The sequence below is a fragment of the Diabrotica virgifera genome, chromosome 6 (assembly GCF_917563875.1).
Source record: "Diabrotica virgifera virgifera chromosome 6, PGI_DIABVI_V3a".
In the NCBI taxonomy this organism is placed as follows: domain Eukaryota; kingdom Metazoa; phylum Arthropoda; class Insecta; order Coleoptera; family Chrysomelidae; genus Diabrotica; species Diabrotica virgifera.
In genome coordinates, this window is record NC_065448.1 from 248,014,068 (window position 1) to 248,036,557 (window position 22,490).

At 31.4% G+C, this 22,490-nt stretch overlaps 1 protein-coding gene across 1 annotated transcript in view; it reads right to left on the reverse strand.

Annotated features, from left to right (window-relative positions):
* Positions 1-22,490, reverse strand: part of LOC114336319 (ATP-binding cassette sub-family F member 1) — a 46,499-nt gene that overhangs the window by 21,398 nt on the left and 2,611 nt on the right. Inside the window, exons 2-8 of the mRNA XM_028286663.2 lie at positions 12,825-12,890; positions 10,598-10,944; positions 9,793-10,424; positions 5,290-5,608; positions 5,075-5,214; positions 560-797; positions 154-328 (exon numbers count right to left, since the gene is read on the reverse strand). Of these exons, the coding sequence (XP_028142464.1) occupies positions 154-328; positions 560-797; positions 5,075-5,214; positions 5,290-5,608; positions 9,793-10,424; positions 10,598-10,944; positions 12,825-12,890 (1,917 nt within the window). The remainder of the gene's footprint in view (positions 1-153; positions 329-559; positions 798-5,074; positions 5,215-5,289; positions 5,609-9,792; positions 10,425-10,597; positions 10,945-12,824; positions 12,891-22,490) is intronic.

Consider the following 22,490-nt stretch of genomic DNA (forward strand, 5'->3'; position numbering starts at 1 on the left):
ATTATGTGGACCATATAGAACAATTTGGTGTTGGAGGATAACTTTCACTTTGGATGTCTGGGTTTGGGTAGTTACACCATACTATAAGCCTCGGAAATGGACTGATACATTCAATCAAAATTAAGATAGTATTATGAGTGTTTTTGTACTTACTGTGTAATCCTAAAACAGGTGGCTGCAAAGGTGGAGGTTCTGGGAAGCGAAATTTGACCAAATAGTCTTTAGGTCTTTGTAATAGTTCTGTGGGAGTTGTATCCTCTTCTTGTTTCTGAATCTTAGTTCTATTCTTCTCCTGCTTTCTAGTAAGGGCTTCTTTTTGTTTCTTTTCCTGAAATGTAATTTTTAATAAATACCTTTTAAACTGATTATCCCAAACTGTTAAAGCCTCCTCCTCTAAATACCGTTTTCACAGATACCACCGAATATGCCTCTCAGGATTCTTTTCTTTTATATCTGTATGGTAGTCATATTCGATAACTGTTGTTCAATTTTCAGATTGGAACATTACTCGAATATTAACAGTACGGAAAATTATTATTAACTCTGGGAAAAAACTTACCGCCTGTTTTTTGGAAGAACCTGACGACTTCAATTCCTTTATCCTCTTTTCTTGCTTCTCATACTCTTTGATCATCTCCCTCTTCTTTTGCACATGCATCTTCTTAAACATGGAATAATTTCCTTTATAATAGTATAATTTCTTGTTATCCAAATGAATAATTTCATTGCAGACGTTGTCTAAGAAAGACTGGTCGTGGGAAACGATCAACAGAGTCTTTTTCCAAGCTTGCAAGTAACTGTAAGGAAAATATCAAATTTTTAAATTTTACTAACAGATAATAAAAGTAGGATCAAGGATGTCTGAGGGATTTAAAATCACGAAAGGATTGAAGCAGGGTCGCTGTATTTCGCCTACCCTTTTCAAAATTTATCTGGAACAAGCACTCAAGCTGTGGAAAAGAAAATGTAATGACATGGGAATCCCTCTCAATCAGCCCTATTCTGTAACTTTTAACAAATCGAATAGAAATGACCAAGTCCAAACGTAATTACCTGATATCGGAATGTTTGATATCTATCGCGTCATTTTCGTGTTTGGATTGGCATTCTGTAACTCACATCGAAATAAAGGTATATCGAAATCGGCAATTTCTATTTCACGTGGTCAGGAGGGGGTGGCAACCCCGCATTGTCAAGCGAAATTAGTGTTCTGTGGCCTGCTTGTTACTGGTTCTAAATTTGAAATACGACACCGTTGCCATATCTTCAATTTTTCATACTATCACATTACATACAGTTGCATTTAAAAAATAGTATTCAAATAACAAAAAAGGAAAGTTTTGAAAAGTAAACAACAAAATATTAGTGTAAATATTCTACACAAAAAGCCCAAAAGATGATAAATGGTTTTAAATCAAAGTTAATTAAAATTGGTATAAAAAAGATCAACTGATAAATAAAAAAGATAAATGAAGATAAGATGTATGATATAAATTATTACTAATAATATACAATCTTAAGATTTGATTCCAGCTAAAATAACTGATAAACAACTTTTCCCAAAAATGGCGTCTTTTCTATAATAATTATATAAATATATAAATTATATAAAATAATTATTATTTTCTTTTCTATAAGCGTTGATTGATTAAAATACAAGTAAACTGATAATAATATATTATTTATCAATCAACGCTATGTTATAATTTTAAACGGTCTTGTAGAATCATTATGCCATTGATTGAAATTGTACAATAAATATACAAAAAAAGTATGGCAACACTGTGAACTGTGACTGGCAACAAAATGCATACAACTCTTGACATTTCCCATTACATTTGAGGAAGCAAACAATATAGCGCCATCTAGTGGTGTGCGGTGATAACCAGAGCAATCTAACCTTACATTTATAAAATTGCTTTATTGTTGTTTTTGTATAAGTGTTTGAACTATTTTTATTTTTATCTAATTTAGCAAAATTAGCTTGTTATTCAAAAATTTATAAAATTAAATTTGAATGTTTACGTCAAATTTTAAATTTTCAAAACGTAGTTTCACTTCAAGCCGACAGTGGCGCTAGCGGCAACGTGCTTCCAGATTTCTGTGGGAGTTAGATGTATTACAGTCAATAGTATTTGCTGGCAAACATTCAGCATTCAGATGTCAGGCCAGAGAAAATGGGGTTAGGTTCAATGCATACTCGTACAACATGACTAAATTAAATATACAATTTCCTAAGTAAATAACACCACAGACTAAAAAATTAAGCAGATACAAAACGTAAAAATGCTGTAAATAATTGTAAATAAGTAGTAATAAACTATTTTTAGTAGATATAAAATATAAACGTCAAAACAAAATACAATGCGCTTGCGTCAAGCACAATTCCGATTATCGAAATCTAATTTCGACAGGGTAAATGTTGTCGAAGTCATTTATATTCACTACTTCTATTGTAGAGATTCCGAGGGAGTTATGGAATACCGATTTTGCCTATTTCTATTCCACTTCTATTCGATTTTCCTTACTTCTATCATCGAAATGAGTTACAGAATAGGCATGAATGACGAGACAAAACTATACACTTTATGTTTCAAAATAGAAAATAGACGGTTTGTCAAGGAGGCTATGCAAGAAGACAAATTTACATCAAAACTTCCGTTTTCTTGGGACAAAATAAAACTATTTATACCGGAATAAGGTTAGAACGCCCTCTAACGGGGAATAAGTGAAACGAATGTCGACTCGATTCAAGTTCTCTGTTAACCCAGATATGAAAATATCAAAAGGTACCGCTAGGAAAATATTCCAACATGGGATTCAGAGAACCTATATGAAACGAGTCTTTGTACTCTAATACAGAGTATGGCATTAGTAAAAACAGAAAATAGACGGTTTCGTTTTGATTTAAATCTAAATCCTGACCCACGACTTTGTGCCGTGTAATTTGGATTGCCTATATGAACTTGAATCGGCGAAATGGGCATATAAATCATAGAGAAATAAAAACATGTTTATTTCTCTATGATATAAATTATAAATAATAAAGTTTGGCTGTATTAACCACTTTAAAAATTCAGATTGTAAGGCATGAATGAATCAAATATGTAGTACCTTTTTTGTAGATGTATTTAAAAATGAAACTGAAAAGTTATTAATCTTTTAAGTACTATTGGGACCGTGTAAGTTGCGCAAAGCGACACCTATTTCTACGCTCTGCACTTTTATTCGCACTTTTAATTGTATTGACCAATTACGTTAGTCCTGGTTGCTGGATAATTGTCAAGGCCATAGCCCAAAAAAATAATAAGAAGAAAAAATAAGATTCAGGATATGTGATGAAAACGTAAACAATTGTATGTAGTAAATAAAATTAGTTATTAAAATGCAGTACTGCAAGCAAAATACAATTAATTAAATTTACCTTTATATAATAATTGCATATCATATCAATATTGTGGAGCAACATATAATTTTTCTCCTTCAATGACAGTAGATATGAAATGTACGTCAATTTGACAATTTCAATTGACAATATGAATTATTTAAGAAAGTTGCAATATTTCTCCGCTATTCGCGCACGATCGTTTCACGTATCCCTTCCAAGTACTTGCACACCGCGAATAAAGAGTGATCTGTAGGTAATGCCTATAACTGTGGCTATGCTTGACTTAAATAAAACAATTAGATATAAAAAATTGCAAATTTTAGTAAATTTGGGAAAGATCATAAATACAAATACTGACGTTGAAACGTATTTAAATACCAAGTATTTAAATACTAAAAATGTACCAAAGTTGTTGGGTAAGTTTTTTTCTTAATCATTCACGCTTTTTGTACATTTCATATTTTTAACTTGCTATCGGAGCTAATGGGCCGTATTTCAAAATTTAAATACTTATTTGTAGGTATGTAAATACTTTCTGAGCATTTAAATACCAAGTACTTATTTATAATTATAGAGTATTTAAATACTTAGCATTTAAATAGGTACTTACTCTAAAGTTCAAAGTTTTACAAAAAGTATTTAAATTTTTAAATACTGCCCATCAGCTCAGATACCAAGTTAAAAATATAAAATGTGCAAAAAGAGTGGATGATTAAGAAAAAAATTACCCAAAAACTTTCCCAAATTTAATAAAATTTAATAAAATTTGTGATTCTTTTTATCTAATCGTTGTTTTGTTTTAGTCAATCATATAGCCACAGCATATCACTCTTTATATGTAGTAATAACTTTTCAGTTTCATTTTTAAATACATCTACAAAAAAGGTACTACATATTTGATTCATTCATGCCTTACAACTTACAATGTGAATTTTTAAAGGGGTTAATACAGCAAAAGTTTATTATTTATATGCCCATTTTGCCGATTCAAGTTCATATAGGCAACCCAAATTACACGGCACAAAGTAGTGGCTCGGGATTTAGACAGAATAAGAAATACGGAAGTTTTGATGTAAATTTGTCTTCTTGCATAGCCTCCTTGACGACACGTAGACCTAGAAATAGCGCTATCGGGGTATGGCAGTAGACAGGTTTAAATCAAAACGAAACCGTCTATTTTCTATTTTTATTAATGCCATACTCTGTATTAGAGTGCAAAGACTCGTTTCATATAAATATGTTCTCTGAATCTCATGTTGGAATATTTTCCTAGCGGTGCCTTTTGATGTTCTCATATCTGGGTTAACAAAGAACTTGAATCGAGTCGATATTCATTTCACTTTATGTTTCGCTGATGACCAAATTCTGATTGCTCAGGATCATCACGACTTGAGTTACATTACGTGGAAACTAATAGAAGAATATAACAAATGGGGTCTAGAAATCAACATTAAGAAAACTGAGCCATGTGTATGGCATCGACATCAATATGATCTTACATGTTTCAGTATCTCATCAGAGATCCAGGTAGTTATGAATTCATAAGCAAATGGATCAACGAATCTCTTGAAACTTCCACCTTAAGTAGATAGCTACAAAGGTGCCATCTACTCTGAAGACCATAATATTCAAACTCACAAAGATTGTTCCAGAAATACTAGTACTTATATAATAGTGCATACTCACTTGTCAAGCCAAATTACAGCATTTAAATCTAAATGGTTAGTCGGTTCATCAAGCAAAAGTAACGTTGGTTCAATATACAATGCTCTTGCTAAAGATACTCTCATTCTCCAACCTCCAGAGAAATTTTTGGTAGCACGATCCTAAAGAAGATTCGATTTAAATTTAAATATCTTTGGTATTCTTATTTGCAAAAATTTTTTTTGGTCAAGCCTTACCTGCATTTCCTTATCGAATCCTAAACCAGCTAAAATTCTCCTAGCCCTAGGTTCAGCAGAATCGGCCCCTATAGCTTTAAGTTCACTGTAAACTTCGTTAAGCCTCTCCTGAATTTCTAAATCTCCACTATTAGCAGCGGCTTCTAATTTTTTACATTCGGCTAATAAATCATTACGTTTGACATCGGCTGCTAGGACGGTTTCAACAGCAGTATTATCATCTGCCACGACTTCTTGTTCACAATAGAGAATATCGATATTTGGGGGAATATCAAATGCACGTTGTGCTACGTGTCTCAGCAGTGTTGTTTTACCATGGCTAAAATATAATATTATTATACTTAGTTATAACTAGCTGACGCGGCGAACTTCGTACTGCATTAGAACTAAATAATTTTTAAAAGTTAAATAACTAAAAATTACCAGAAAGCCAAAAAAATACTTAAAAATATTGTGTATACTTTTTCTGATAAACAATAGTTTTTTTGTGGTGAATGCTTAAATAATGGTTACCTAGGTTTTCGTACCCAGTCAGGGTTCGGGTTACCATTTTCATGAACAACAACTTTTCTTAAGATTATCACGTAATCAAATGCATAGTTTGCAAGTCTAAAGGTACATACAAACATACATAAAATATTTAGATGGCTATTAAAAAATAACGGTTAGTGATAGAAAAGTGAAAATTTATAGTTGAATGTATATTTTGGTTCTACATCATATCAAATTAAAAAAGAACAGTTTGTCCAAAAAAATAAAAAATAATTATGGGGGGCAAGCCCCTTTTTTACTTAGATAGAACCTTCCCGGTTTCATGTACAACAACTTTGATTAAGGTCATCATATGATAAAATGCATAGTTTGCGAGTCTATAAGGTACATATAGTCTTTTTCATGACCATTTTTCAGTGCGTAACAGTTTTTCGATTTCTCTCTAACACATTAAATTGTATGTGGCGCCATAATCAAAAAATAATTATTTATTAAATAAAATAATAATATTATCAATATAATCTGTACAATTTATAAGACTATACAAATCAAAGAAAATATCATTTTCTAAATGCAATAGACACAATTGTTTTGTTTTTATTCCAAATTGAAAATAAAATGTGACAACTTTCAGATTTAACTAAAATGTCATGTTAGAATAAATGTCATAAATGTGTATTATCACGGACTTACCTTTTTTTCTATAATTTGTGACGTACTGAAAAATGGTCATGAAAAGGAGAATACATACATACATACATACATACATACATACATACATACATACATACATACGTACATACATACATACATACATACAAACATTCATCTTCATTTATATAGATTAAACATTCTTGTTCATTTCAGGATTTGGGTATTTTTTGGGAAATGACTTTTGAACAAAGGACCACCTACAAGTAATAAAATCCTTAATAGAGAAAGTTACAGCATACAACAAGCCATTGATATTAATATTTGTAGACTTTGAGAAGGTGTTTGACTCAATCCAGCATTGCTCCGTGTTAAGAGCTCACACAGAGTGCAGTATTTATCCTAGATACACAACTCTTCTTCAAAATATATTTATACACTCACCGGCACAAAATTCCGCCACCCAAATCAATTTGTTGGACTGGTGTACAAGAAATGGGATGAGTCTGAATCCACCTAAATGCAAAGCCATTACGTTTTCTCGATCTAGATCCCCAATCAATTTTAAATACAAGATTGGACAGCATTGACTAGATAATGTATCTTTCATCAAGGATCTTGGTGTTACTTTGGATGCAACTCTACAACTTTCTTATCACTTAAATAATGTAGTCAACAAGGCGTTTCAGATGCTTGGCTTTGTCAGAAGAAGCACATAGGATTTTACTGGGATTACTGCCTTAAAAACGCTTTATTGCTCTCTTCTCTGTCCCCATCTTGAGTATGCGTCCTGTTTATGGTGTGCATATTGAGACCTTGTGTCGTTTTGAGCATAAATTCCTTAAACAGATTGCTTTCAAATTAAACATCTTGGACAACTACAATGATGCAGATTTACTTGCTACATTAAATATGCCACCCATCTCTATGCATCAAAAGAAGAGAGATCTTATTACTTTTTACAATATTCTGCATGGTAGAGCTGCTGCTTCTTCTTTGCTCAATAAAATTAATATACATGTTCCATCTAGACCTAATACCAGATCTATAGCTAGTTTCCATTACCCTATACATCGCACTAACTATGGATTTAACAACTTCATTTCAAGAACTGCCAGACCAGCCAATCAATATGATAACATAGATTTCTTTGCAACCTTTGGCTCATTCTTGCATCACGTTTTGTGTACTTTTGACTTGAGTAATGGATATAGATAACTTTTTGTATTGCATTGTATAATAATACAAATTAACTTTTTGTGCAGATAACTCTTTGTATTGCATTTGATATAGATAACTTTTTGCATTGCTTTGTATAATAATACTGATTAACTTTTTGTATTGTAACTGTAGATATAGTCAGTGTTATGAATTTATAGTTTACATTATTGTAATTGGGCTTGTCCGTTGATAAATAAAATAGAATGAACAAGATTCGGATACTGGGAAATGACTTTAGTCAATCTTATGATCTGGTGGATATAAGATCTGTAAGATTTAAGCACTGCTTGACTGGTTAGGAATCGAAGATGAGTGACCTTTACCATGGAGTCTTCATTTCATTTCATTTTAATTGTCAGATATTTTCATTTTAACAAGATTTTTAGGAACGAGATTTTCATTTTAACAGGAAATTTAATATAATTAAATTAATCATTTGTGTAACAATATTTAATAATTATTTAATACTTAGTTTAGTATTTGTGTTATGGTTAGGATATTTTATTTTTAACTAACAATAAAACACTGAAAACGTTTGTTTTCTATACTTCCACAAAATTTATTACAGCTCCGTCATATAAACTTTCAAAAAAACTAACAGATATTATTACAGAATACACTAAATTGTCACCTAAATTTACCGTAAAAATACACTAGAACTAGTTAATAAAATACAACATTTTCAATTACCCAACAACTCCAGACTAATTTTATTTGACGTAAAAAATCTTTTTCCTAGTGTTCCTCCTACAGAAACTTTTGTTTTAGTTAAAAATCTTTTAGACCATAATAGTACAAATCCGATCATTACATCTGAAATTTTACACTCCTTGAAATTTGCATAAATCAAGACTATTTTGAATTCAATAATCAAATATACACAAACAACAGTGCAGGACTTATTATCAGATATTTATGAACCAACTTGAAACAACAATTTCTAAACATCCCGTATTTAAACAGTTCTTATATTGGTGAAGATACGTGGATGATATACTAGTATGCTTTACAGGAACTAACAGACAACTTGACCAATTTCTATCATACATTAATTCACTTCATAGTAATATTGAGTTTACAATAGAAACAGAACAGAATAATTCCATAAACTTTCTAGATGTAACGATTACCAGACTACACAACAAACATGAGTTCTCCGTATATCATAAACCTACCCATACTGACACAACCATACACAATTCATCATCCCATCCTACACAACACAAATTAGCAGCCTACCATAGCATGATACATAGACTGACAGAAATTCCCATGACAAAAAATAACTTCGAGATAGAACTAAACATCATTAAACAAATAGCAGTAAACAATGGCTATAACGAACAAACAGTTAACAAAATTTTAAACCAAAAACTCCATAAGAAAGCCCTGAAATTCGTGTATCCACCACCACAGAAAGAACCCAGTACCTTCTGCTCTCTCACATATACTGGCAAGATAACAACAAAAATAGCCAGATACATAAAAAAGAAAGGAATAACACCAGCTTTCAGAACTAACAACAACTTAAGCAAATATATTAAGAACAATAAAAGCCGAAAGAGAAAGCAACTACAGAGTGGTGTGTACAAACTAACTTGTGATGACTGTCTGAAAACTTACATTGGTCAAACTGGCAGAATCTTTGACACACGGATGGCAGAACACAAAAGGGCTTTCAACAATAGAAAAACAGACACTTCTACATACGCATTTCACCTTCTAGATCATAATCATTCTTTCAATGAAGAGTTTCAAATTCTGCATATTCAAAATAAAAGCCTTAAGCTATCTTTTTTAGAATATATGGAAATTAATAAATTGAAAAATACAGATATAATTCTGAATGACCAACTCGAGACAAACAGCTCCCCACTCCTCAACCTCTTCAGTTAAAGACTTAAAAAGGCAAACACATTGTAAACTATTTCACTTGAGAAAGGCACTCTGCTGAAACAGCTGTAGTCACTTAGTTGTAATAAATTTTGTGGAAGTATAGAAAACAAGCGTTTTCAGTGTTAAGATAAAATGAATTTCCATCAAGTAACGGTCGAATCCATCAATTATTTTATTTTTGTTAAATTTTTGTAAAAATAGGGACATTCCGTAAACAAATAAATAAATAAATTTATAACTTACCCATTAGGTCCAACTAAACCATAATGTCTGCCCTGGGCTATCAATAAATTGGCATTCACAAATAAATCATTACCTTTAGCAGAAATACTAAAATTTTCAACTTTTATATCTACTGCATTCTCAAATGCAGCCAATTGTCCAGCAGTCTTTTGAGTTTGTGATACAGTAAAATTACTATCTAATTCAGAATGCCCCTGTCCACCCTTTTTCAACATGGTTTCCATTTGTTTTTCGTATTCCTGTAGTTTTTTCATTTTTTTCTTTTCTTTATGCGTGAGTTTCTTTTCTTTAGATTCATCTAATTTATCATCACTTATTTGCGTAGTACTTATTTTTTCTGTTAATTCTTCTACATCATTATCCTTTTTATTTTCTAGCTCCTTGTTTTGTTTTTCAGGTTTGCCATTTTCTATTACTTTGTCTTCTACTATAGGGGAATCTTCTTTAGATTCCTTAATTTCTTCTTTAACTTCTACATCAACTTTACTTTCATCCTTCTTTGATTCTTTGCCTTTGCTTTTCTTTTTGTCTTGTTTAACAGGTTTTACAATTTCTTCCTCGCTTACGTCATCCTCCTTAAAACCTTCATCGTGTGCTTCCATTTCCTCAATATCTGGAGATTCATCACGTACCTTAAAAGAAAAATATTAAAAATTCAATATTTATAGAAACAAATGATTTCAGCTGAAAAATAGAACATTAAGTGTTGTTAAGGGAGAAAACATATGAAAAAGAAAATTATATAAATATTTAATATTTTTGTCAATTATACAACTTTACTAAACCAAAATTTTATAATATGTACCTGATTTTTATTCTTTTTATTTTTCTTAGCAGACTTTTTAACAATAGCTGGTGCTAGTTCTTCTTCACTATCAGATAATTTAGTTTCTATTTCTATATCTTCTTTATCAGACCAATCATCTTTTTTCTTATTTTTCTTAGCTGACTTTTTAACAATTTTAGGTGCCTCTTCAATATCACTTTCAGATAATTGTATGTCAACCTCTTTATCTGACCAATCATCTTTCTTTTTCTTATTTTTCTTAGCGGATTTTTTCACTGCTACTGGCATTGACTCAGTTTCACTGTCTGAAAGTTTTATATCCGCTTCTTCCTTGTCTGACCAGTCATCATTCTTATTGCCTTTGCCTATAAAAAAATAACTTTTTAATTTATTTTAAATACTACATTTAATATCACATGAACCCTTAACTACAGACATTCCCATATTACAACATAACAACAGAGCCCCGGTATTTTTTACATGTCTTTATAATATAGAGTCAAAAGTAAAAAAAAAATTATGCAATATGTATTTTTCTGGAGTCTCTAGATATGGGAGAACTGGTGAAATTAGTGATTTTAATAACATAATACAAGGTTTTTAAAGAATAATCTATTAAACGATAATTTTGGTAACATTTTAGGTATAATGAAGCAAACAGCCATAAATGCTATGGACGCATTTAACGATTTGAGGAAGTTGAGAGGTTCGAATATATCGTGGGCATACTGGGAAAATTCACTAACTCAAAAAAGTAAAGTTTTGAGAAAAACGCATTTAAACATTATTATACCTTATGGCTTACCTCTTAAAAATCGGGTACACTGGCTGTTCAAGTTTTGGTACCTGGATATGATTTTGAAGGATGTTAACCACAGGTGGTGTGAACATACATGTACAAGGTTATTCACTATATTTCGACCCCCTGTAAACTGCTTTATTTACAGAATTAGAAAAAAATGTAAAATACAAAAGTTATTAAATTTTTAAATTATGATTTTTTGACATATATATCGTACTAGTGACGTCATCCATTTGGGCCTGATGGCGTAATCGACTATTTTTTTAAATGGGAATAAGGGTCGAGTGCTAGCTCATTTGAAAGGTCAATTCCCTATTCAGTAATATAAACATTAACGTGATTAATTATACAGGATGTCCAATGTATGTAATTTATTTAATTTAAAATACATTTTACTGCTGTTAGAAAACAGAAATAAAAGTTTATTGCACAAATAAACGTTGATTTTTGCTTAAATTCAATGTTCAAACTGCCAAGAGGCAGATGAGTGGCAGTTTGAACATTGAATTTAAGTGAGAAGTGTTCAATAAACATTTATTTCTGTTTTCTGACAGCAGTAGAATGTATTTTGAATTAAATAAATTACATACATTCTTCATTTTGTGTCAATTAATTTAATTTAAAAAAAAAATTTGACACCCTGTATAATTAATAATGTTAACGTTTATATTACTGAATAGGGAATTGAATAACCTTTCAAATGAACTAGCACTCGACATCTATTCCCATTTAAAAAAATAGTTGATTACGTCATCACGCCCAAATGGATGACGTCACTAGTACAATATATATGTCAAAAAATCATAATGTAAAAATGGAATAACTCTAGGAACAATTATAACACGAAAACCAAATATGGAGGAAGAAATCCAAAATAGACTAATGAAAGGGAACAAGTGTGTTTTTGCATTAAATAGGTTATTAATAAGAAAGAAATCCATAATAAGACGAGCCAAATTGAGAATATATAAAACAATTATTATGCCTATAGTAACTTATGCAGCAGATACATGGACATTAAATAAAAAACATCAAGAAATGGTGCAGATATGGGAACAAAAAGCACTAAGGAAAATATTTGGAGGAAAAATGGAGAATGGCGTTTGGATCAGAAGGACAAATGACGATCTGAGAGAGTTATATGGGGAGCCCAACAACTATGATGGCTAGGACACATACAGAGGATGCCAGAGGGTAGATTACCCAAAATTCTACTGTCAAGTACAATTGGAGGATGTCAGAGGAGAGGACGGCCCAGAACAAGATGGAAAATGGACGTAGAAGAGCACCTAAGAAGACTCAATGTCACAAATTGAGATTGGAGGATGAAGGAAATGAACAAGGGCCTACTAGGCTCGACACACTGATTATTATTATTATTAAGATGTAGCTTTGTTAAAACTTTTGTAAATGGATGCCGTTAATAAATAAATAAATAATTACCCTTTTTGCCCTTTTTCTTGGCTACTGGTTTACTTTCCGCTGGTTCAGATTGATTAACTTCTTTGCCTAAAACACACATTAATATAGTATTTTATATAGATGAATCACAATTTATATAAATTATTATAATATTTAACTTGATACAATACTATTTTTTACTAATGGTTAAATTATTGTAAGATAATGATCACTACATGAAACTTAAATCATGCGCTGAATGAATGTTAGGAGAATACCAGAATGGGTCAGGCCAAGGAGATTCACAATAATTAATCAATATATACAATGAATCAAATAATTCAAAAAGCGAGAGAATACAACAGAGAAATGCACATAATATTCATAGCTTTCAAAAGCGCTTATAATATAATTAAGGGGACGAAAATTCCAGATCCAATCTTGGAATCCCAGAAGTTTCAAGAAACTTGCCAACAGTGAGCCTAAAGAACACCACAGCAAAGATCAGTTTCAATGTAACATCTTCTAATGAGATAAAAGTAAACAAAGACTCAAAACAAGGTGATTTTATCTCCCTGATAATGTTTAACCTGATATTGGAAGCAATAATATCACCACCAAAACTTCGCCAACAAAAACATTATTACAGATCAACTTCAAGTAATAGCATATGCAGATGATCTAGACATCATAGCCTAGTCAAAGATGATACTTATAAAGCAATCGAAAAATTAAATAAGAAAGCAAAGAGATTAGGGCTAGAGATAAACCAGCACAAGACAAAATACATGACCATAGGGAAGAACTACACAACAACTCAGAATTATCTAGTAACACAGAACCATAAATTTAAAACTGTATCTACCTTTAGCTATTTGGGAGTATAGTCCAAGTAATGAAGCTTAAAATAGGACAAAACCTCGCAACTTTTACAGAATGGATCGATTTGCTTGAAAATTTGAGAATAAGTAGTGGATAGTCCAAGGATCAAAATCTATATAAGCCCGAAAGGCGCTTTTACCATGGGGGTGGTTGCCACCCCATCTCGGAGGTGGAATTTTTTTATTATATTGAACACGTGTCAAAAAATAGCTCCAGCAGTGGGTATGCTTGGAAGAATTGCAAAATTTATAAGTATCCCACAGCGTAAAATGATCTATCACTCTTTAATAAATTCACATTTGTCATATCTAACTATCGTTTGGGGTAATACAAATCAAAAACAGCTACATCCTCTCATGGTGTTACAGAACAAGACTGTGAAATATATATTTCAACTGTCAAGACTTCATCCAACTGACGACCTGTACTATCAGAGAGGAATTCTAAACATTGAGTCGCTATACATTTTACAAGTTTGTATATTCATTCATCAAATTAAGCTTTCTCAAATACTTACAAATATTACTCTAAGACGTATAGAAGATGTGCATGACCATAATACCAGACAGGGAGGTAGTTTTCAAACCGTAAGAATGCGAACTACTGGTGCACAAAGAAGTATATATTCAAGTGGTCTGATTTTGTATAATAAGTTACCCACAAATATCAAAGACTGCAGGCTAGAAAGATTTAAAACTGAATTAAAAGAGTTACTTCTTACTAACTACTACAACAGATAGTTTTAATTGAATATTTCTATAATAATTTAATAATAAATAATAATTTAATCATTTAATTTAATACAATTCTTAAATGAATTTATATACGAAAACTTATAGACTGAGAGATATTATACAGAAGTTCAGCCATGATTTTCTAAGTCCTGCCTTTTGCAATACTGGAAGTGTAGACGATGTACTTACAATCTGTGGAAACATCCACAAATTTCCTGTGATATTTTCCTGTAAAAATTAGATTTTCCCAAAAAATAAAAATAGGGTTTTGCGATGAATTTCTAAGTCCTGCCATATCCGTAGATAGACAGGATACTATCGATTTTATGAAGAAAATTTTTTGGGCAGGAGGGTCGCAAACGGGCTAACGGAGTATATATGTATACAAACATGTAAGAAAAATAATGAAATTTTCATGATTTTCTAGGTCCTGCCAACTAAATAAACTAAACATATTTATTTCCAAATGATCAAAAAAAAATATTGGCATGACGTCTCCTAATGTTTAAGTATACTTGTCCCTTGGAAAATTCTGCAGAAAATTTTCACCCTGATTCCGTGATTTTCTTAGTCCTGCCTTTAAAAAGTTATAATACTCAAATAAAATCAATACCTTTTCGGTACTCGGCAGGAAGGTTAAACGGTTCTTGTAAGACGGCAGGAGTCCTACGTTTGTTAGAAAATTCGTGAAAAAGTCAACGATTTTCTGAGTCATGCCATTTTGCACATGGTTCAAGAATCTTAATATAAGTATATTTACAAAGAGGCAGGATGGATTTATGGTTATTTTGTATACAGGGTGGGTCGTTAGTGTGACAAAGTCCAATTACTCGTTTGTCGTAAGATATACGAAAAAAGTTATTTAGGTAAAACATGGGCCACAAATAGGACTATGATTTAACAGTATTTTCTAATATACAGGGCTACCCGTTTTCACAGGGTGACACAAATTTATGTTTTTTAAAATTGAATACCCTGTATATTTTTACATTTTTGGATTCTACCCGATGTTCTCTTTAATAAAATATAGTGTTTTGAAATATTATATAAGGTAGTTTAAAATATAATTATGATTATTTGTTGATTTTGTAGGAACATTCACACCCTATACATATTGTTAGTGATTTGATATCCAAACTTCTATTAATTTATGTTTAAACGATTTTTTATATAGTCTACTATTGTCAGTTATTAATAGTATACCAAAATGTTTAATTTTAGTATAGGGGGTTGGTTGAAACTCGGAATGAGTATTTTCTGAGTTTTCTTAAATGGGACATCCTGTATTTTAGTATTATAATAAAATGATATTTTATGGTACCTTTTTATTTATTAGGCATTTTCTGTACCATATTTATATATTAATTTCGGCAGTAAATTGATACAGACAGATTACTCAGGTTGTTTTTGGGGTTTCTGAACAAGAATGTCACATTAGAACATATCTTTACCTAGTGCTCGGGGTGACTAATATACACGCCATATTCTTAAATTTCGAGGCTTTCAGACACTAAAGTGATGCAAGTAGATTACTCGAGGAGTTTTGTGGTTGCTGAACATGAATACGCCATCAGAATCGACCTCCAAAAACTCTCTAAATTCGAGATCAGTCACCCTGGGCACCAGGTGCTCCGAGGGTCGGTTGTAATGTCATATTCGTGTTCGGCCATCCCAAAAACCCTCGAATAATCTGTTTTCTTTAATTTATTGCCGATATCCAACGAAACTCCAGATGACGTGCCTTAGCAGTAACTCTGGGCACTAGGTGATTCGGAGGTCGGTTCTTCTTGCGTATTCGTAACTCCATAAACCTCCCAAATAACAAAATGTTGCCCTTAATACACTGATTTTGATAGGCTTATGCACTTTTGAATGCATGTTATGCACTAAAATGCAATTTCCACCCATTTTTATACGGTACACCTTTTATTTGAATTTGAAAAAAATTTAAAAAAAATAAAAAAAAAACGGTGTATTTGCCGACTTAAAGCAAGAGTAACTTTTAGTACTAGAATACCTCATAATTTAATACTCTACTTTCAAAAATGTCTAAAAATTTAATGACCAATAAGTTATGAAATAAAATTTCCGTTGATCTACCCAAGACGGATGCCTATGACCAGTACTAGAAATTCACAATTGATAAAATCGATTCATCTCTGGAAGAGAAATAAACGTAGCAGTTTTAGTTTTCGTAAATAGAATTTTTCCAAATTCTTTTAAACTCAAAAAACCAAAAAACGAAAAATTTTTCAAATCGATTTTTCTAGAACACTGCGTATTCTTCTGAGTTAAAGCAAAAAGATCTTTTAGTACAAAACTATCCCAGAATTTAATAATCCAGTGTCAGAAATGCCTAAAATTTAGACAGAAAAGTTATTCGATAAAATATCCGTTTCCGTACCCAAAACGGACCCCTATGACCGGTACTAAAAATTGACAATTGATAATTGACATTTGACAATTGACCTCTGGAAGATAAATAAGTGTACCAGTTTTCGTTTTTCCAAATAAAAGCGTTATGCAGCTATTTTAAAGAAACTAATTACAAGACTCCGATATGCTTCTTCTAGACGAAAAATATCGAAGTAGAGGTCGTCCGCCAACCAGATGGTCTGATGACATCAAACAGATCGACAGAAACTTGATGCCGACAGCACAGGACAGAAATGCATGGAGAAGACTGAGGGAGACCTATATCCAGCATTTGATAGATCCGGGTTGAATTAGGACGATGATGAATTACAAGACGCCATCTTTAAAGAGCTTTAGCTTTCCAGGGAAGCATTTTTGAACTAGGTGAATTGAGTTAAATTTTCTTAAAATTATCTGAGGAATCTCCGGTTTTCATTTGTTATGAGAGCTTCTGGACACCCTGTATAATATAATGGGTAGGTAAATTCCCTACTATAACCAATAAATTGTAAAAATTGTTTATTTACTTTTATTGCGTTTACTTAGATAAAAATATGATCTAATCACTTAAAATAAAGATGTTACAGTTTGCTATTAGATTTGAAAATTGTGTAAAAATTCCGAGACATTATTCAGGAAAATAATATTTAATAGGATACGATTGTTTTAATGATATACAAATTAATTTTTTGTATTATTCATCTTTGCGGTTATCCTGCCAAGTTGTAAACGGTTTTAGATTAGTGTTTTTTAAGCATACTCGACATGGTATGACTTAGAAAATTGTGGTGATATGAATATGTTTGTATAACACCCTGAAATAATTTTACAGACACACAATTTAATTTTTTTATACGAAATAACTATACAAACATCCTGCCTCTTTGACAATAGATTTATATTAACCTTCTTGAGATATGTGCGAAATGGCATGACTTAGAAAATCGTGTAATTTTCCACGAATTTTCTTACAATTTTTTTAACTATATATAGTAAAAAAGGTGTAACTAAACATCCTGCCATTTTAAATAATGTCTACTGAAATTATTTATTTTATAACAAAATTTATTTTATGACTTAGAAAATCACGGAACCAGAGTGAAAATTTTATACAGAATTTTCCAAGAAACAAGTGCAGTTAAACATTAGGTGACGTCATGCCAACATTTTTTTGGTCATTTTGAAATAAATATTATTAATTTATTAAGTTGGCAGGACTTAAAAAATTATGAAAATTTCATTATTTTCATTACATGTTTGTATATCTGTATACTCCCTTAGTCCTTTTGCAACCGTCCTGCCCAAAAAATTTTCTTCATAAAATAGATAGTGTCCAGTTATTCTATGGATATGGCAAGACGTAAAAATTCATTGCAACACCCAATTTTTTTTTTCATGGAAAATCTATTTTTCACAGGAAAATGTCACAGGAAACCCGTGGATTGTTCCACAAATTGTAAGTACCTTCTCTAACCTTCCAGTATTGAAAAGGGCAGGACTTAGAAAATCGTGGTTGAACTTCTGTTAATATCTCCCGGTTTATTAACCTTCAGTGTAAAATAGTCTAAAAAGTTTTTTGTTATTTAATCTGTTATCATTATATTTATGTTTATTATGTTACCACAAAACCAGCATAGCTACGGCTCTTGGTTTTTTTAATGTATTTTTTTGTATATTGTTATTATGTATTTTAATAAATGGAATAAAAAAAAATTATATTTTGACCGCAAAAATTGGTAAAAGCATTCATTCTAAGTAAAAAACGTTCCATACATTTTTGTGATAAAATTAATAGTTTTCGATTTATTCGCTATCCAAAATGATAGTTTTATATCGAAAAAATCAATGTTTTTAATCAGTTTTCTGCTAATAACTCAAAAAGTTTTCGTTCTATCAAAACAACTTTACTTAACAAAAATGTACCTTTTAAAAAAATAAACAAAACCGTTTTTTCTAATTTTCTCAAAGACCAACAGTAATCTAGCTATACTTTATTATGTTAGCTCTTCTTCGTCAAATGCTAAATATTGTAGTTTCAACATCAAAAGACAAGAAAACTGTGCATTTTTCGAAGATAACTTCTTTAAACTAATTTAAAGTACAGTAGAGCGTCAATAATCCGAACTAATTGGTACAGGGGTAGTTCGGATTATCAAATTGTTCGGATTATCGAACATATGTTCAAAATACATACAAAGCTCCTAAACATAGTACATATGTACACTTTTTAGTTACAAGGAATAAAACACCTGCATAATAAACAAATATATTGTATGTATTTCTGCATAAACAAAACAAAATCCGCGGTCATATTTTGTCATATTAAATACAAAAGTTCGGTCTGTGATCATATTTTTTAAATTTATAATTTTTTTTGCGTTCAGATTAGCGAACATTCTAATTACTAGGGTTTGGATTATCGACGCTCTACTGTATTTAAAAATATTTATTTCCAGAAATAAAAAAAGTCTCTAGCTCAAAAATTAAGTGACATAATAAAAAGAATGTCAGTCCCTATTTTTTTCAGCGTAAAAGTGATCGGAAACCACCCCCTAATCACCACCCTAAATAAAAAATTAGTCATTGACCAGAATTGACCTTATTTGGTCTTCGTTATTAGTGTATTGTTAATAGGTTCTAGTAGTTTGACCGGCTTAGAATGATTAGTTTTAAAAAAAATGGAGTTAAAAGCGAATAATAAATTTTTGTAGTTTGCTAAAAAATACTTTTTATTCAGAATAGAAAGATTAGCATCAGAGATACCAAAAGATATTTCAATATAAGATTGTAGCTTATTTAATTCCCAAGAATTTGGTTTTCAAAAAATTTTTCTACTGCAAAAATTGAGTGAGCTATTGGCAATTAAAACTTGTAATAACATGCAAAAACCACCTTTACCAGCCCTTTCAAAGTCACCTCTTTTTGAGGTGAGGACTGAGGACTTTAAAAGGATTTAATATTAATAGTCTTATAGATCTTGTAAAAACATACAAAATTCATTTTTAACAAACTTTCTAAGATAAAAAATGAAAAAGTTACGGTTAAAAATCAATATTTTTTTGAAAAAAAAAAAAGGAGAAATTTCATTGCAAGCATAATAATGTAAGTTAGCTGTGTTTTTAGTCATCGACCTTATTCATTCTTCTTTAGTTATGTATTATTCATAGATTCTAGAAGTTTGACTGGCTTAGACTGATTGGTTTTTAAAAAACTGGAGTTAAAAGCGAACTACGAATTTTTGTAGTTTGGTTAAAATGCCACTTTCTTCAGAATAGAAAGATTAGCATCAGAGATATGAAAAAATATTTAAATATGAAATTGTAGGTTATTTGATTCCCAAGAAACTGGTTTGAAAAAAAAATTTCTACGGTAAAAATTGAGTGAATCGTAAATGAGTATATATTGAACAACATTGATTTTTTCGATATAAAACTAACACTTTGGATAGCGAATAAATCGAAAACTATTAATTTTATCAAAAAAATGTATAGAACCTATTTGGCTTAGAATGAATGTTTCTATCAACTTTTGCGGTCAAAATATAATAAAAATTTCTACCCCCGAGATGGGGTGGCAACCACCCCCATGTTTAAAGCGCCTTTCAGCATCATATAGATTTTGATCCTTGGACTATCCACTACTTATTCTCAAATTTTCAAGCAAATTGATCCATTCTGTAAAAATTGCAAGGTGAAAGGCTTCGGTTCCTGGACTAGTAACAATAGGGAAAACTTTGGAAAAGACAGAACAAAGGAAAGAATTCTGAAAGGAAAAAATATATGGCATGAATATATTGGAAATTAATAAATGGATGGAAACAACAAAAATTAACAAGAAAGGGGATGATAGCCTTCTAAAATTTGAAAGAAAAATAATGAGAACGATATTGAACCACAATAGGTATAACAAGAGAGGGAAAAAGAAGAACGAAAACAAATGCCGAAATCGAAGAACAATTAATGAGAGAATATATAGTCAGATAGATAAAATCTCTTTGCTTAGAATGGATACGACATATACATAGATGCCCACATTCAGATATGTTGAGAAGGATAACTAGATACCACTATGGCCCAGGTGTAGAGGAAGGCCTAAAATAAGATGGCTGGATGATGAGAGAGAGAGAGAGAGAATATATGTTTATTGTCTAAGAAAAAATCTTGTTGACAAACACTGTTTAAGAGTTTTAAATAAATAAATTAAATTAAAATATGACTAAATATAAAATATAACACATAACACATTTACATTATATAACAACTACAAAATATGTAGTATTGTCAAAAATAAAAAACAAACAAACTACAAGCTGTAAAACTAAATCACAAACAATAATGACAAACAAATTGACAAAAAAAAAAATATACACAAGATCACAAATACATCAGCTCCAATGGTCCTCAAAAAATTCTGTCAGATCATAATAGGCCCTCTTAGCGAGCAGTCTATCTAATGAATTTCTAAACTTTCTAATAGTTTCCAAATTTTTTATTTCACTAGGTAGTTTATTAAAAATTTTGATGCCGTTAAAAATAAAAGAGTCTTTGACTAGTGTGCTTCTAGGTGTAATCAAAGCTAAATTGCTAGCAAATCGTCCAGATCGATTATTATTTTCATATAGATGTTTATTCTTAAAAATAATGCTTGCCGTTTCCAAAATGAAAAGAGATACAAGTGTAAGGATACTGTGTTTAATAAATAAAGGTTTACACGTTTCTCTAGAATTTACCTGGCACAACAGGCGTACTGCCTTTTTTTGAAGCAAAAACACCCTACTGAAAAGCTCCTGACTACACGCTCCCCAAAACTGAATTGCGAATCTAAGATGTGACTCTACTAGTGCAAAGTACACAGTTCTTGCTTGGGCAAAACCAAGCTCCCTTCTAGTCGACCGTATTGCATAGCATCCAGATGCAAGTTTTGAATTCAAGGCTTCGATATGCGATTTAAATTTAAGGTCAGGATCAATATTCAGGCCAAGAAACCTGACGGACAGCTGAGGTTCAAGTTCCAGATGTAATTCAGGCATAACATGTTTAAAACACAGAAGCTTGGTTTTAGAAGTGTTTAATGTCAAAAAGTTCGCCGTGCACCAATTTCCAATCATTAAGAGTTCCCTACCTACAGATTGGCATAAGACATTCAAATCTTTAGCATGCCATATAAGAGAGGTATCATCTGCATAAAGGGTGAAATGAGCAGATACATCAAGGTAGGCTAAATCGTTTATATATACCAAAAACAGAACTGGTCCCAATACCGAGCCTTGGGGCACTCCCCAAGTTACATTCATCAAGTCAGAGTCACAGTCTGTTCTAACAAACTGACTCCTACCCGACAAATATGACTCCATCCAACTCAGTGACTTATCTTTAATTCCGTAGTGTTTAAGCTTCTGCAGCAGCAAACCATGATTGACACAGTCAAAAGCCTTCGTCAAATTACAGAACACTGCCGCAACCATCTCGCCTAAATTAATATTATTGTAAGCTATCTCTAAAAAACTGAAAATCGCGTCGGTCGTGCCAGTGTTACCACGGAAACCAAACTGTTTCGGACTTAGTAGTTGGTTAACCTCTAAAAATTGTATTAATCTTGCTTTAACAATTTTCTCTATTATTTTTGCCAACGTAGGTATCAGAGAAATTGGCCTGTAATTGGAAGGGTTTATGTGATC